At 44.4% G+C, this 16,901-nt stretch overlaps 1 protein-coding gene across 2 annotated transcripts in view; it reads left to right on the forward strand.

Annotated features, from left to right (window-relative positions):
- Slc39a9 (solute carrier family 39 member 9) overlaps positions 1-16,901 on the forward strand; it is a 41,150-nt gene that overhangs the window by 16,653 nt on the left and 7,596 nt on the right. For both annotated transcript variants that reach the window (XM_006973096.4, XM_076550955.1), the window contains exons 2-5: positions 4,288-4,396; positions 8,644-8,844; positions 14,061-14,129; positions 16,492-16,577. In XM_006973096.4, the coding sequence (XP_006973158.1) occupies positions 4,288-4,396; positions 8,644-8,844; positions 14,061-14,129; positions 16,492-16,577 (465 nt within the window). The remainder of the gene's footprint in view (positions 1-4,287; positions 4,397-8,643; positions 8,845-14,060; positions 14,130-16,491; positions 16,578-16,901) is intronic.

The raw sequence follows: 16,901 nt of genomic DNA on the forward strand, positions 1-16,901 counted from the left end.
GTCCCATCTTGAAATATACCTGGAGTTTGTAGTTCTTCATTTAAATAGACTCTTTTAGTGATTTAGCACAGGCAGAGGAGGGGAGCTGCTAGCACTTTGTTAACTTTGATAAACACATAATTTGAGATTGAATCCCCGGTTGTAAAGTTATATGAGAGAGTACAGCCATACAAACACCATAGAGCCATTATCTCCAGGCTTGAAATAAATCAGATTGAGTCTAAAATGATGGTGATGGTGTGCTGGCTAGTTTTATGTCAACTTGACACAAGCTAGAATCATCACAGAAGAGGGAGCCTCGATTGAGAAGTGTCTCCATAAGACTGGGCTGTGGGCAAGCCTTTAGGGCATTTTCTTAATTAATGATTGATGTGGGAGGGCCCAGCCCCTTGTGGGTGGTGCCATGTCTGGACAGGCGACCCTGGGTTTATAAGAAAGCAGGCCAGTAAGCAGCACCCCTCCATGGCCTCTGCATCAGGTCCTGCTTCCAGGTTCCTGCCCTGTTTGAGTTCCTGTCCTGACTTCCTTTGATGAACTGTGATGTGGAAGTGAAGCCAAATAAACCCTTTCCTCCTCAGGTTGCTTTGGTCATGGTGTTTCATCTCAGCAACAGAAACTCAAACTAGAACAGGTAGTTAAGGATTTTTTTTCTAATCGAAGTTGACACTGCAGCTCATGGCAGTGGTGCTTATATTGTTTGACTAGTCCTTTTCATTGGAGTATTGCCTCTGTCAGTCACCATCAGAAGGCTCATGGAGATTACCAAGCTGGTAAATTTGCTGTAGGATAGTCTTTTCTTTCTCTTACTGAAGATTGAAACAATAAATGAACAAGGTTTTCTGCTCCTTGGGGGGAAAAAAACCAGTTATGATTGAAGATATTTACTTTAATAAGACATATGGTATCTGCTTCATGTTTACTGTGATGGATCCTGTTATGGTCCTTTCTTAAGTATTTGTATAACCCTTGACTAAGACAACTTATAGAAGGAAGAGTTTGTTGGAATTTACAGTTCCAGAGGGCTGAGTCCATCACCATGGCAGGGAGGCATGGCATCAGGAAGGCATGTCTGGAGCAGCAAGCTGAGAGAGCAAACTTGGAATGACACATGGCTTTTGAAACCTCAAAGCCGCCTACCCCAGTGACATACTTTCCCCCACCTGTTGCACGAATCCTAAATGGTCTTAATAAAAACCTGGAGCCGCTTTCAGGGTGAAAGCTGAAAAATCAGAGAAGCAGAGCAAGCCGCAGCCACCACCTCTTACCTCCCCAACTCCTCAGCCTAAAAGAGAGTGAGTTCCTGTCTCCTCCTGCCTTATATTCCTTTCTCTGCCTAGCCATATCACTTCCTGTCTCAACCATCCTAGTGCTGGAATTAAAGGTGTGTGATTCCAAGGGCTGGGATTAAAGGTGTGCATCACCACTACCTGGCTCTGTCTTTCAGACTAGATTAATCTTGTGTAGCCTTGAACTCACAGAAGTCCATATGAATCTGCCTCCTGAGTGCTAGGATTAAAGGTGTGTGTCACCACTGCCTTGCCTCTATGTTTAAGCTGGTGGCTGGCTCTGTCCTCTGATTTTCAGGCAGTGTTTGTTATTTGATAGAACAAAATATCACCACACACACACACACACACACACCTGAATCTATCCCAACAGTTCACCAACTGGTGACAAAGTATTAAAACATCTAAGTCTTATTTTGGTTTTTGAGATAGGGTTTCTCTGCATAGCCCTGCCTGTCCTAGAACTCACTGTGTAAACTAGGCTAGCCTTGAACTCACGGAGATCTGTCTGCCTCTGCCACCTGAGTGCTGGGATTTAAGGTGTGCACAACCAAGCCCAGCTCTAAGAATTCTTGACATGGCTGCATGTGTAAGGAAAATGTCGGGACCGTTTTCAGCACAGCTGTCTGAAGGGCTCCATTGCATTCCTGAGGTAAAGCCAGGGAGGTGGCAGTGCTCAATTCTCTCGTGTCTTGTTTGAAACAAAAAAGTATGTGACGTTTACTGTCAGACTAAATAACCCTTTATATTGAAACACAGAAGCAGCCCGGAGTAGTGATGCTCACCTTTAATCCCAGCACTCAGGAGGCAGAGGCTGTGAGTTCCCAGCCTGGTCTACATAGTGAGTTCTGGGATAGCCAGAGCTACATAATGAGACCCTATCTTGTGTCGGGGAGGGGGATGGATGGGGGGGCAACACTGAAGCTTTGTGAAGCACTATTTCCTGTTCTTTTTACTTTGTTATGTACCTTTACCAACTGGCTTTAGACCTGATTATGGTTCTTGTTTTCTGCATAGTGGCAGGGTTTTGCTCATTTAAACAGCTGTGTGACTACTGTCTTTGTGAGATGAGTTGCACAGGATGGACTGTGTGTTATCATTGAATGTTTGGAGAGTGCAGCTCTCCCGTCCCCCTCTCATTAACTAGCTAGACAGCGTGGTCTCGGATCAATATTTCTCATCCTTGTTCTTTGATTTTCAATCTGTATGCCAAGGGAGGATGCTTCCTTACACTTTCATACAGTCTTACACTCAGACTGGTTTTGATAACTCTGGCATCTGCTTTCTAAAGCACAATCCTCCTGTCCCAGCCCCCACAGTAAGTATGGGTTATACCACCACATCTGCCTTCTCTGCACCTCCTCTTTCTCCTTTTTTTTCCTTTGTGAGAATTTCATATGAGTTACATCATGCCCCCTCCTCCCTCAAACTCCTCTTATGTCCCATGTGAACATTCTGGTGTTTGTTTTTTTGGTTTTTCGAACAGGGTTTCTTTGTGTAGCCCTGGCTGTCCTGGAACTCGCTCTGTAGCCCAAGCTGGTCTCAGACTCACAGAGATCTGCCTGCCTCTGCCTCCCAAGTGCTGGGATTAAAGGTGTGTGCCACCACTGCCCAGCCATAAACATTCTTTTCTATGGGTGTTTTGCCTGCACCTGTATATGTCTGTGACCACATGTGTGCCTGCTGCCTACAGAGACTGGAAAAGGACATCAATCAGATCATCTTGGAACTGGAGTTGCAGATGGTTGTTGATTATCCATGTGGGTGCTGGGAATCAAACCCAGGTCCTCTGCTCCTAACCAGCCCATGAGCATTCTTGTACAGGTTTTTTCAGTTCTCTTTGGTAACTCCCGAAAAAGGGTACGCATGTTTTTAACTAACAAAAATCAGCTATTTATAAAAACAAACAAATGGACTGGGGATATGGCTCATCTGGTAGCGTGCCTACCTAGAATACATGAAGCCCTCAGCTTGGTCCCCAGCATAAAGCCAGATCCACTGTGTGGATCTCACGCCTGTAATCTCAGTACTCAGGAGATAGAGGCAAGAGGAACATAAATTCAAGATCATGGTTTTTTTTTTTTTTTATCTAAATCTTAATTGTTCAGTTTCACCAGTGAAGACTCAGGAGCCAGCTGCTGGGGTGAAAACCTGCTAGTTGAGAGCCAGAGAAAGCTGACCTTCCTCCTACGCTGTCTCAAACAAAAACTCAAACTAAATGTCCTTCCCTTCTCCTTCCTGTGCATCTCTCTATCCATGCTCCTGACTCCCTCTTACTCTGTCTTTTTTTTTTCCTGTCAACTGGTTGCTTGCTCTGCCTCTTATATGATTGACTTTATTTAATCCTATTTACAATATTCTAGCAGAAAGCTCTTAGATTAAAGATGTGTGCTAGGGCTAAGCCACACCACAACCAGAAACAGATTTTTCCAGTAAAGAACACAATCTTGGGGTTCATGGTGTGATCAAATATCCTGCAACAAGGTCATCTTTAACTACATTATCAAGTTTGAGGTCAGCCTAGGCTACACAAAACCCTGACTCTCAAGAAACAAAGAAGTCATGATCTTGTTGCGTTTCCCAGGTTGTCTCAAACTTCTGGGCCCAAGCAGTCTTCCTCCATCAGCCTCCTCAGAAGCCAGTGTGCCTGACTTCTCATCTTTTAACTGGTACTTTTCATGCTTACTGGCCGTTGTGGCTGTTGGTTTCATGAATAGAAAATGTTCCCCATTTATCAGTCAGTCTTTCTAAAACAGCAGTTCTCACCTGTGAGTTGTGACCCCTTGGGGAGGGTTGAATGACCTTTCACAGGGGATGCCTAAGACCATTGGAAAAGACAGATATTTCCATTACAATTCCTAGCAGGAGCAAAGTTATACTTTGAAACAGCAACAAAAATAATCTTATGGTTGGGGTCCCCACACCATGAGGAACTGTACTAAAGGGTGGCAGCGTCAGGAAGGTGGAGACGCTCTAACGGTTTCTTCTGCTGTCTTTCCAGGACCGACTGAAGCTGGTGACGGTGCTGGGTGCTGGGCTGCTCTGTGGAACTGCACTGGCGGTTATCGTGCCTGAAGGGGTGCACGCACTGTATGAGGAGGTTCTGGAGGGTGAGCGCCCAACGCCTTGCTTGAGAAATGTTGGTAGAGGAATAGTGGATTTCTTCTGGGCACAGTTCATGTTTGTCCCAAATAGGGTGTGTAAGAGATCTCTTTAGACACCTTAGACATGGAACCCATCCTTAGCAGTCTTCTGAATGCCATAATTCATGAAGACTACTTAATAATCATTTGCAACAATGAGTGATTTGAGCCTTTTTTTAAGTATAAGTTCTTATTTTGTGTGTGTGATGCATGCACATGAATGTGTTTGTGTGCATGTGAGGTACATGTTAATATTTGTACACATGAGTATGGAAGCTAGAGGTTGATGTCAGGCCTCTTCCTCTTTTCTCTCTCTACCTTTTCTTTCTTTTTTTTTCCCTTTTTGGTTTTTTGTTTTGGTTTGGTTTGGTTTGGTTTTTTGAGACAGAGTTTCTCTGTGTAGCTTTGGAGTCTTTCCTAGAATTCACTCTGTAGCCCAGGCTGGCCTTGAACTCACAGAGATCCGCCTGGCTCTGCCTCCCAAGTGCTGGGATTAAAGGCTTGCGCCACCACTGCCCAGCTTACCTTTTCTTTTTAATATTGTGTTTAATTATAATTTGATATGGGGGCGGGTAAACACATCCTATGGTGCGTGTGTGGAAGTTGAAGGACAGTTTGTGGGGGTCAGTTCCCCTCTTCTACCATGTGGGTCCTTGGGATTGAATCAGGCTTGCTTACAATCATCTTTGCCCACTCAGCCATCTCATCATATCCTCAACCTTGGTTTTTGAGACAAGGTCTCTGACTAAACCTGGAGCTCACTAATTGGACTAGACTGGGTGGTAAAGAGCTGCAGGGGTCCTCCTGTGCCTGCCCCTCAGTGCTAGAAAAACAGGTACACACCACCATGCCTGGCTTCTTACATAGGTACTGGATATTTGAGCTCAGAGAGTTGGGACATGTTCCCTGGTTGTCCATATTCTGGTAGAGTTTATTGGTGGGTTCACCGTCTGGGCTTGGTGTCTTCATGCTGGAAGGTGTTGATATTAGTAACTTTTCTCACTGCTGTGACCACATTCCTGAGGAGAACCAGCCTGATGGGAGAGAGGTGTTTTGGCTCACAGTGTGAGGGATCGTGTCCATCATGGCAGGAAAAGCTGGCTGCAGGAGTGACTCGCAGCTGTGGTGGCAGGAGTGTGCAGTGGCTGGTACACTGCATTGGCTGTTAGGAAGTGGGGAGAGGTAGGGGAGAGACTGGCTCAGGCGGGGCTGTGTGACCCTTTAACCAGCAAGCCCTTCTTCCATCCAGTGAGGAGTAGAGGGACAAACTGTCTTCCAGCCATCACATCCCGCCCCGGCCCTCATAGGTTCACGGTCATCTCATAAAATACATTCAATACTTGACTTCCAAAGTCCCCAGACTCTTGCAGTTCCAAAACTGTTGAAAAGACCAGAGTTTCCTCTGAGACTCAAGGCAGTCCCTTCACTGTGAGCCCCTGCAAAGTAAGAAACAAGTTACTTCTCTCCTAGTATACAGGGTTGGAAGATATGTGGAGCAGTGGTTCTCAACGTGGGAGTTGAACGACCCTTTCACAGGGGTTGCATATCAGATCTCCTCCTCCTCCTCCTCCTCCTCCTCCTCCTCCTCCTCCTCCTCCTCCTCCTCCTCAGATGTTTACATTATGATTCATAGCAGTAGCAAAACTACAGTTATGAAGTAGCAATGAAATTAATTTTATGGATGGGGTCAGCACATGAGGAGGAACTAACTGTATCGGAGGGTTACAGCATTAGGAAGGTGTTTTAGTTAGGGTTTCAGGTGCCGTGCTGCAGCTTTCAGCAGAAGATGGCTTGTGTTGTGTCCCCAGTACCTGTGACACCATGTTGCAACTTAGGCTTTCAGAGCTTCCTGTACAGCCCACTCAGGGAATCGGGTCTTGTCTCACATTGCTTGGGCTTAGAGGATTTCTGGAACCTTGGTACAAATCTTGATCAAATAAAATAAATATTAAAAAATTAGAGCCAGTTATGGTTGTATGTATGTGTAACCCTTGTGTTAGAGGGTAGTGTATAGGTAACTGATCCTGGGAGCTTGCCAGCCAGTCATTGTAGCCAAAACGGCAAGCTCCAAGCTCAGTGAGAGACCCTGACTCCAAACATAAGATGGTGGGCCATCAGGGTGACTCAGTAAATAAGGGCACTTGCTGTCAAGCCTGATGGTCTCGTGAGTTTGATCCCCAGAACTCACGTGGTGGAGGGAGAGAACTGACTCCCTCAAGTTATCCTCTGACCTCCACACGTGCATTGTGGCACACATGCATTAATGCCCCTTCCCATACAAATAAATGCAGAAAATACAGTGGAAAGCCATAGAGGAAGATGTCTGCCTCTGGCTTCCACATGCATACACACAGTTGAGCACATGCGTATATAACCCATGCACATACATGCAAAGATTTTTGGCCTTTTGTTATAGGAGTAACCAGTCATTTTTGGTTGGCTTTAAGACCTACTGCGGGAGATGAAACCTATACTTGACACTACTAGAGTGCCCAAGAACCTGAGACTGACTAGATAGGTCATGAACCTGGGGAAAACTACTACTACTATTCTGCTAAAGGATCGTAGCAGGAAAATGACTTGTAGAGCTAAGACATGCCTCAGTGTAGTCTAGCTGCATGGCTTGCAATCTCCATTATACTGACATTTAAGGGTTCTTTGGTCTGCTTGTTTTTTCCCCTTTTCCTTTATATTTTCTCAAAACACAGAAAAACAGCAGATTTGTTCCTGGAATAAACCTGTTTCTCTTTTACAACAACCAGGAGAATAAAATTACACATTATAATTAAAAAATAAAATAAATGGACTTGTAATGATATGTTGCTATACTGGTGGTGGAGAGCATGGCCGAGCCTCATCAGGGAAGCTTGTTGCAGTAAGTAGAAATTACAGAGAGATTCACAGCTGGACAGTGTGCAGGAGCGAGAGGCTGTGGATCACTCAGTCCTCAAAGGGATGTCTTCTTCATCCAAGTCGTCCCTCGGGATCTTTGCAGAAGAGGAGGCAGACAGACTGTGGGAGCCAGAGGTGATAGACGGCTCCAGGGAAGCCCCATCTTCCAGACACAGCAGGACTGATGCACATGTGAACTCATGTGTGAACTCACAGAGGTCTGACACAAGGCCTGCACAGTGGCAGACTAGACAGACCCCACTGCTGGAAATGGGAGGTGGACACAGAGTCCCACCTCTGCCCCAGCCAGGAAGTTACTTGTGACTGAAACCTGCCAGGACAGGACAATTCATTCTCTCCAGTGGAAACTTAGTGTATCAACCACTCTCCAGGGCGGGTCCCATCCCCAGGAGTAGCTGACTGACAGAACATAGACACTAGGTTTTGTGTGTGTGCTTTTTGTTTCATTTGGGTATTTTTTTATCTTGTTGATTTTCTTTTCTTTTAGTCTGTTTCGATTGTTGGGTTTTTTTGTTTTTGTTTATCTTTGTTTTGTTTAGAGAGAGAGAATATAAAGTTGGGTGAGTAGGGAAGAGGGGAGGGAGGACCTGGGAGGAGTTGCAAGAGGGAAAGAATGTAATCAAAATATATTATATAAATTTTTTTAAAAAATAAAAAACATTTGGTCTTTAAGTATTTATGTTTGAAATGTCAAACACGTGACTATAAGCTAGAAATATCCTTTGGTTGTTTGTGTCTTAACTACCTTGATGATCTAGAAGACTATGCCTCTTCAATGGCGTGTGTGTGTGTGTGTGTGTGTGTGTGTGTGTGTGTGTGAGTGTGATCACTAATATTTTATAAGAACTAAATGTTTTCAATCCTGTTTGCTTTTTATTTGCAAATTTTGTATCAGCCTCGGTGTAAAAGTGTGTTGTGTGACTTGGACTGCAGTTGCTTTCATTGCCAAGTCCTGCCCTCACCTGATTTCAGAGTGAAGCCCCGTGTGCTTTCTGGGGAGACTGGAGAGAACTTCTTAGATGAAAAAGGAAGATTTAAGTTTGGGGCCCTTGGAAATGTGACTGCATTCTTGCACGGCGATTTGCTTCCCTGTCCAGGATTTTGAGTTGGTAGGCAGTCCGAAGGAAGGTCTGCATGCCCAAAGCAGAAGGCACTGGGGAATGTTTTTTTTACAGCCTTTTAACTTCACGAGTTTATGGTTGCCTCAGTTTCAGTATAGGAATTAGGTGTCTTTGCAGGAAATTAAGTAGCACTTAAAACACAAATGGAAGCTGTTACATTTTGTGGTTTGTTTGCTCCAGGAAAACACCACCAAGCCAGTGAAACCAAGCAGAATGTGATTGCGTCAGACAAAGCAGCAGAAATGTCAGTTGTCCGGGAACATGAGCACAGCCACGACCACACACAGCTGCACGCCTACATAGGTGTGTCCCTTGTCCTGGGCTTCGTGTTCATGTTGCTAGTGGACCAGATTGGCAGCTCCCATGTGCATTCCACTGACGGTGAGTAGCTCTCTGGGCTGTGCAGGCACTTTTCAGTGTGGAAATTTACAAACTGAATGGTTCGGTCTACACCAATGGCCTTACTTAATGCCAAACTTAATGTTTTCCTCAGGTGTTGTGGGCATTTTATTCAGTTGGGGGAGCTAGTGAGTCGTGGCACGGCACAGCTGTTTATTGATATACCAACCCTGCTGGACTGAACGCAGTCTATTTGGGTGAGAGTCTAGGGTAGAAGTCCTTAATCTGTTTTGTGCCGGGAACCCTTAGGCAGTCTAAAGCCTGTGGCCCCCGTACTGGAATGTTGGTCTTTATAAACTTAGAACTACAGAGAATTCAAGGCTATCCTCATCTGCATATCGCCAGGAGATAGCACACACAGTGATACACTATCTAAAAGCTAGCCATTCAACAAACAAAGACCCCAAACCAAGCAAGCAAGCAAAAAACTTGATAGTAAGTAAATTCTGATCTGCTTATTAGATATAGGGAGGAAAGAAGTAAACAAGGAAGTCCAACAGTGCTTTGACCAAGATCAGGGTTGCCAACATTCTGCTTTCGGTGTAGCTCAGAGAGCTATCAGACCGACTTCTTTGCAGCTAACTATAAACTATAAACCTTGCAGAAAACTATAAACTATAAACTGGATGAAATGTTAAAACTACCATCTGAAGACAGCAGAGAGTCAGTCACTAAGAGCAAGTAACATTCTGCCGAGCATAACGTCTGGAACAGAAATACCTATTTTTACAGGTGTTGGTAATCAGTGTCCTTGGGGGCAACTAGAATTGTGATGAAAACTCAGTCTTCCCAAGTGTTATTAGTGTCTGTAATCCTCGCTCTTGGGAAGTGAGGTCAGGAGGATCAAGGCCTGCTTCCATTACATAGCAAATTTGAAGCCAGCCTGGTCTACTTGAAACTTTGTTTCAGAAAGCCCCCAGTGTTTCTGGAACAGACCTCAGGACAAACAGAGCCCTAAAAAGAAGGGAGAATTCTAGTGTTGTGGGGTATCCACCAGAGAAGACTTCTCAGACATGGGGTTAAGCCAACAGGAAGTCTTTATCAGCCAGAGGGTGACTACACTGGGTGTTCTGGACCCCAGGGTAGTCCAAGCCTTTTTCAGGGTGAGCTTTTAAGCACAAAAACATGTCCTAGGTTGGCACACCTCGGTTAGCAAAAACGGTTAGCTAGAATCAGAACTGCAGAAGCCAAAAAGCAAGGTTAGAACATTTAGAGACTTTCCCAGAACTATGGACTTGGATGGATTAGGATTTTGTTCTTGTTTTGGTAGGTGTTGCTGCCTGTGTGCTGGGTTCCGAGGGCATTTCTCTCTATGGTGTCAGTTGTGTCAAGGTCTGGGTGCCTGTTACACTAGACTCAGCCCCAAGTTCTGTGAGTAAGCTGTTCAGGTGTCTGGCTGCCTCCCTAGCCGTGCTTGTTTGGGCAGACTCCAGGCAATTAAGTGAAACAATTAAACTGAGCTGTCCAAAAAAAGAGTTACAGTTTGAACCAAACTAAGTTACTTAAAGCAAAACAAGTTCTGTAGAAAAATATAACAGAATCCAGAGCATTCATGAGGTGGTACCACTAACAGTGTCTGGGTTATGATGCAGCACAGAAGCACCTGTGGTCAGCAGAGGTGCAGCCTCTGAAAGGGAGGGTTATTCTGTAAAAAGCAAAGGATACAAGGAGGTGATTGTATTCTCCAAAACGGTCAGTCTGGGCTGAGTACAGTATGTGATGCTACAATTGCTCTGATGGACATTTTCAGAAAACTGACATGATCTGAATATGCAACAGAAATCAGAAAAATAGTGTTAAATTTGCTGAAGTTGATATCCTTTTTGATTATATATTTTCCCTAAGGCAATACATATTGAAGTCTAGAGATAAGCAGTTAGGATGTGTACAACTTATTCTTAAGTGGTCAAAATTGGTATATAGAAAGTATAAGTGGTGAAGCGAGTGATTCAGAATGTTTAGATGGTTAGTCAGGCAGAGACAGAGGCATGTGAGTATTTTCTGTGAGCTATTGGTGCAGCTTTTCTCGAGGTTAAAAACTATTTTCAAATAAAAGTTTTAATCATGGAATGGATGATTGAACAAAGCAGACTACTTGGACATGGATTGTAGCTCTGCTACTGAGGATGTAGCTCTGTGGTTGTACATGGCATGGCTTAGCATGAAAGCTTTAATCCCAGACATTAAGGAGAAAAAGATATGGTACTCAGCAGATTGAATAGGCAAGTATGGTGGCATACGATGTGATCAGGGCTCTCAGGAGGCGCAGGCTGGAGATGGGAGTTTGTAAGGACCAGCCCTGGCTACACAGTGGCACATGACACACTGTCAAGACTAAACTGAGATCAGCAGAGGCTTTCCATCCACTGTGAAGTCCCATGAGTCCTGGGCTAGCCTCAGACTCTTTATACAGCCATTGATGACCTTTAATCACTGATCTTCCTGCCTCTACCTCCCAAGTGCTGATGTGCCACTATGTCCATACTGTACCTTTAAAAAAAAAAAAATCTCCCCATCCCTGTCAGGGGGGCAGAAGCTGGCTGATCTCTGTGGGTTCAGGGCCAGACTGACCTACATAGTGAGTTCCAGGAAGGTCAGGACTACATAATAAGACAAACAAAGAAAACCCAACACTTTTATTTTGTTTTGTTTTTGCCAGGGCTGGAGAACTAGATCCCTAGTGCCCAGGTAAAAGCCAGACCTACTGCACACATCTGTACCCTCAGTGCTGGGGCAGGGGTCAGGGGAGCCCTAAGGAGCTCACTGCTTGGCCAGCCAGCCTAGGTGAATCAATGAACAGTTCAGTGAAAGACTCTGCCACAGTGAAACAAAGCCAAGTATAGAAGGATTGAGGAAAGATGCCATCAACTCCCGTGGGGTACTTAACATGGACTCACGTTAGCCAGTCATGAGTCTATCCTGTAATATTTGGGAACTAAAGAGTTAAAACTTTAGCCGGGTGGTGGTGGTGCAGGAGGCAGGTGATTTCTGCGATTGAGGACAGCCAGGGCTACACAGAGAAACCCTGTCTTAAAAAACTCTTTAAAAAAAAAGAGTTAAAACTTTTAAAATATGGCCTGAGAGCTATAAATTCATTGACAGAGTGCTTGCCTGGTACATACAAGATCTGTCCATGATCCTCAACACTGAGAAATCAGAATTTTTAAAAAATACTTTGTTCTTATTTTATGTGTGTGGGCATTTTGTCTGCTGGAATGTCTGTGCAGCACATTCATGTAGTGCCCACAGAGGCAGGAAGAGGGTGTCAGATCCTCTGGAACTGGAGTACAGACAGTTGTCAGCTGCTGTGTTGATGCTCAGAACTGAACCCAGGTCCTCTGGAAGAGCAGCCAGTGCTCTTAACTGCTGAGCCATCTCTATAACCTCCTGCACTCCCCAAAATAAGAAAAGAACTTTAAATAAATTATATAGGACCGATAGTGCCCTGTGATCCTGCACCCAGAATTAAGTTAGCATGTATTCATTCTGCCTCCTGTTTTTCCCCCAAGATCACTGTTTTTGCTGGCTTCAGATGTGTGTATCTTTGATTTTTCAGTTTTTGTTTTTTTGGAGACCTCTTTATGTAACCCAGGCTGGCCTCAAACACACAACCCTTCTGCCTTCGTTTCCCAAGTGCTAGGATTACAGGAATGTACCACCATACACAGCTCTGGTCTTGTGTATTACTAAATGTCAGTAAAAGTTAATTCACTTATCAACATAGTGCTCAATTGTGATCTCTTCCTGTAGATTTATAACAACTATTGTTTTCTTGCTTGATTTAAAAAAGTAAAAGAATTATGTGTTTGTGTGTGTGTGTGTGTTTGTGTGTATGCTCACGCACATAAGGGTCCCCACATAGGCCAGAGGTGTCACATCCCGCTGGAGCTGGTCACAGGTGGTGATGAGTAGCCAGATGGGATTGCTGCAAGTAGAGCTCCGTTGGTCCTCTGCAAGAGCAGTAGGTGCTCTTAACTGCTGAGCCATCTCTGGCCCCAGAATACTGTTGGGAACCCCTAATGTTTTAAATAATATTTTTACTAATTCTTTGATAATTTCGAAAAATGTATTTTGATTATAGCTAGGACCTTTTCTCGATGGATATGGTCTAGGATTCAATTTAGAACAATGTCTAGGTTTTGGGTCAATAATCTGGGAAGGTAAATACTTGCCCAGAACTAGAGGTGAGGAGATTTAGGGAAAGGAGGGTGAGAATGATGTTAGAAAGTGCTAGAGAAACTGTGCTAATTGGTCTGGATATTAAGAAATACTGTGGAACCAACTGATACATAGCTTAAGAACCTCCTCAAGCCAGTTGTGGTAGTGCGGACCTGTAACCAGAGGCTGAGCCAGGGAAGTCTGCATGGTCTTCAGAGTGAGTTCAAGGCCAGTCTGGCACTTAGTGGAACTCTTATCTCAAAATTTAAAAAAAAAAAAAAAAAAAAAAACAGTCAAAAGGGGACTGGGGATTATAGCTCAGTGGAAGAGTGTTCAAATTCGTGGACAGGGCCCTACCTGGGTTCAGTCCTCAGCACTGAAGGGAAAATCTGCCTACCTGTGGTGGCGGCTGACCTGAGCTGGCCGACAGCACAGACGACGGGTAGTGTCTTACAGATGCCTTGTGTGACTGGCTGAGGTGAGTCGGGAGAGTAAGAAAAGCAGTAGGCAACTGTAGTGAATAACCTGGGTTTAAATTGGCGAAAACACGTTAGTTAGGGTGGTAGCTGCAGAATGGAGATGGGATGAGAACAGAGTTGCAGGGGGTCGGATGAGCCTGCAAAGAAGTAACCAGAGGCCGTAGAGCACTTTCTGCAGACTGTGAGCAAGTTCAGGCAGTTGGGGGTAATACACTGCAGGAATTCATCCAGGAAGCCTGAGTCAAGAGTTCCCTCACAGCCACCTTCTTAGTACAAGAAGAACATCGAAGTATTTGAAGTAGAAAGAAAAAACAGTCTACATCCAAGTTTGGAACCTGAGCTTTCAAAATACTCATCCAGCTAGATGTGGTCTTTTACATCCTTAATCCCAGTGCTCAGGAAGTTGAGGCAGAGGGACTTTGAGTTCAAGGCCAACCAGGGCCACACAGTGAGACTCCCGCTCTAAAGTAACAATGATAAAAACAAGTGGACCGTCTCCAGACAGATGTTTCTATTGCTTTATGTCATACTACTTAGTGATCCTTTCTCATTCTCATGTAGATCCAGAAACAGCAAGGCCTAGCAGTTCCAAAATCACCACCACGCTGGGGCTGGTCGTCCATGCTGCAGGTAAGTCAGGATTGCAATAAGCTGCTCCACACTAAATGCTCTTCGGGGAGGTTGCTGAACAAAGCCCTCTAGCTTGAGCACAGCCCTGTTATGTCTGCGTTGAGTTTATCAGCTAAGAACAATTTCTATATTTTTAATACCTAAACACAAAGTATAAGATGGGCATGGGGAAAAAAAAAAAAAAAGATCTGCCGGGCGGTGGTGGCGCACACCTTTAATCCCAGCACTTGGGAGGCAGAGGCAGGCGGATCTCTGTGAGTTCGAGGCCAGCCTGGGCTACCAAGTGAGTTCCAGGAAAGGTGCAAAGCTACACAGAGAAGAAAAGATGGGCATGGGGGCACACACCTGTAATCCAAGCACCTAGGAAGTGGAGGCAGTAGGATCCAGAGTTCAAGACCAACTTGAGCTACTTAGTGAGTTCAGAGTTAGCACGAGCTCTATATCCAGACCCTGTCCAAAAGAGTCTGGGCTGTAGCTCAGCGGTAAAGCATCTGTCTAGTGTGAAAGGCTTGTGTTCAATCCTCAGCACCACTACACAGAGGATATTTCATGTCACTGGAAAATTCTGCTATTTAAAGTACTAATGCTGTTCTGGAAGACAGCTGTAGACCTGCTTCTAGGTCACCTGTGGCTTGTTTGTACAGTAGTGACAGTTGAGTGGTGACAAGAGGCCAAGTGACCTGCAAAGCTCAAATACTTCCGGCCTGGGCTTTAAGAAGTTTGCTGATCTTTGCCCTCACATCTGTCTGGGCACTTGTGCAGGCAGAGGTGGGAAGCAGAGGGCTGGGCATCGCTGATGGGACTTGCTTTAGCACCATAACCCCAACCTAGACCTGATGATAGGATTCTCTCGGAGCCAAATAAAGGCATGTGAAAAGTAGCTCACTCCTGGCCTGCTGTTTTCTGCCAAGTCCACCATGTCCTCTCCAGAGGTGGTGAGGCCTGGGAGAATGGAACCGATAATTGTGGCACACTAAAGTCATGTGCAATAGCCAACTTTCTTCAGAGCCCCAGACAATTTTACTCTGAGCTTTAAGAAAGGTCACGTGGGGCTGGAGAGATGGCTCGGTGGTTTAGAGCTTACACTGCTCTTCCAGAGGACTGAGTTCAGTTCCCAGCAACCACATCAACCAGCTTGCAACTGCCTCTAACTCCAGCTCCAAGGTACTGTTGGCCGGTACACACTTACACATGCACGTAATTTTAAAAATAATAAAAATATGTCTTTAAAAAAAGAAAGGTCACATGAATAAAGTTCACCTGTGTTCAAGCTATATATAATCATAAGGACAAGCCATACATGGCAAACACATATCCATAGAGACATATAAAGAATAAACATTTAATTGAATAGCAACAGCAAGCAATCATGCGTAATCTGAAGTAAACACACTCCTATCCACTACACCTGGGAAGAACACAAAAACTTTATATTCCAAGAACAATTCTGTGTTTTGAACAAACCGAGGTCACAAGACTCTTGTCTTATTTTCTTGAAGTGTTCTCACAAGCACTCAGAATTCTCCTCACAGGACTCCAGTCCTGAACCATGTTCTGACATACCCATTCAGTCCCTGTCCTGGCTAGTTTTGTATCGGCTTGACACAGCTAGAGTTATCTGAATAGAAGGAGCCTCAATTGAGAAAAATGCCTCCATAAAATCAAGATGTAGGGCATTTTCTTAATTAGTGATTGAGGGATGGCCCAGCCCATTATGGATGATGCAATTCTTTGGCTGGTGGTCCTGGCTTCTATAAGAAAGCAGACCGAGCAAGCCAGTAAGCAGCACACCTCCATCCCCATGGCCTCTGCATCAGCTCCTGCCTCCAGGTTCCTGTTTGAACTCCTGTGCTGACTGACTTTGATGATGAGCAGTGATAGGGAAATGTCAGCTGAATAAACCCTTCCTTCTGCAAGTAAGTTGCTTTGGTCATGGTGTTTCTTCACAGCAATAGAAACCCAAACTAAGATAATCCCCACCATGTGTGAATCATCTGAGTTGAGGCCTCAAGCCTTAAAGACAGAGAGATGCCTCCTTGGAAATTCTTTAGCATTACTGTTATTACAGTTTGACTCATCAATGGATACTTGTGTTTCATACTTTTTTAGCAATAAAAACAGCTAACATGTGGACTACTCGGGGCCTGATGCTAAGCTCTTTGCATATGTTCTTTCATTTTTAGCCCTCACGAAGCCTTAAAATGCATGTTTTATTGACCCCATCTTAAAGATGAAGTTCAGAGAGGTTGAGTAACTTCCCCAGAACCCAGTCCAGCTCTGGCTGGCTTTGAAGCCCATGCACTCAGCCCTGCACTGCCGTCCTTCATGGCGTCTTCTGTTTCCTTCCTGTCTCCAAATCTAGCGGATGGTGTAGCTTTGGGAGCCGCAGCTTCTACTTCACAGACTAGTGTCCAGCTCATTGTGTTTGTAGCAATAATGCTACACAAGGTAAGCCACGATTGGATAGTGAACATATTTATAATTAAAATTTGTCTTGGTCCTTGAAGATTTCTGAAATGTGATTTTTTTTTTTTTTTTTTTTAAATTTTAGCTTTGTGAAGTTGGTTTTCTCCTTTTACCTTTGCCTGGGTCCTGGGGTTTGAACTCGGGTCTCAAGGCTTTCATTGCAAGTACCTTGACCCATTGAGGCATCTTGATAGCCCTTTTTTTTAGTTTCTTAATTACTTTCCATTTAAGAGAATTAAATATGTCTGTTCATAGCTAATTTTTTTACTACTATTTTCTTAAACTCTTATTTGAAAGGGCTTTTTT

Source organism: Peromyscus maniculatus, chromosome 14 (assembly GCF_049852395.1).
Source record: "Peromyscus maniculatus bairdii isolate BWxNUB_F1_BW_parent chromosome 14, HU_Pman_BW_mat_3.1, whole genome shotgun sequence".
Taxonomy (NCBI): domain Eukaryota; kingdom Metazoa; phylum Chordata; class Mammalia; order Rodentia; family Cricetidae; genus Peromyscus; species Peromyscus maniculatus.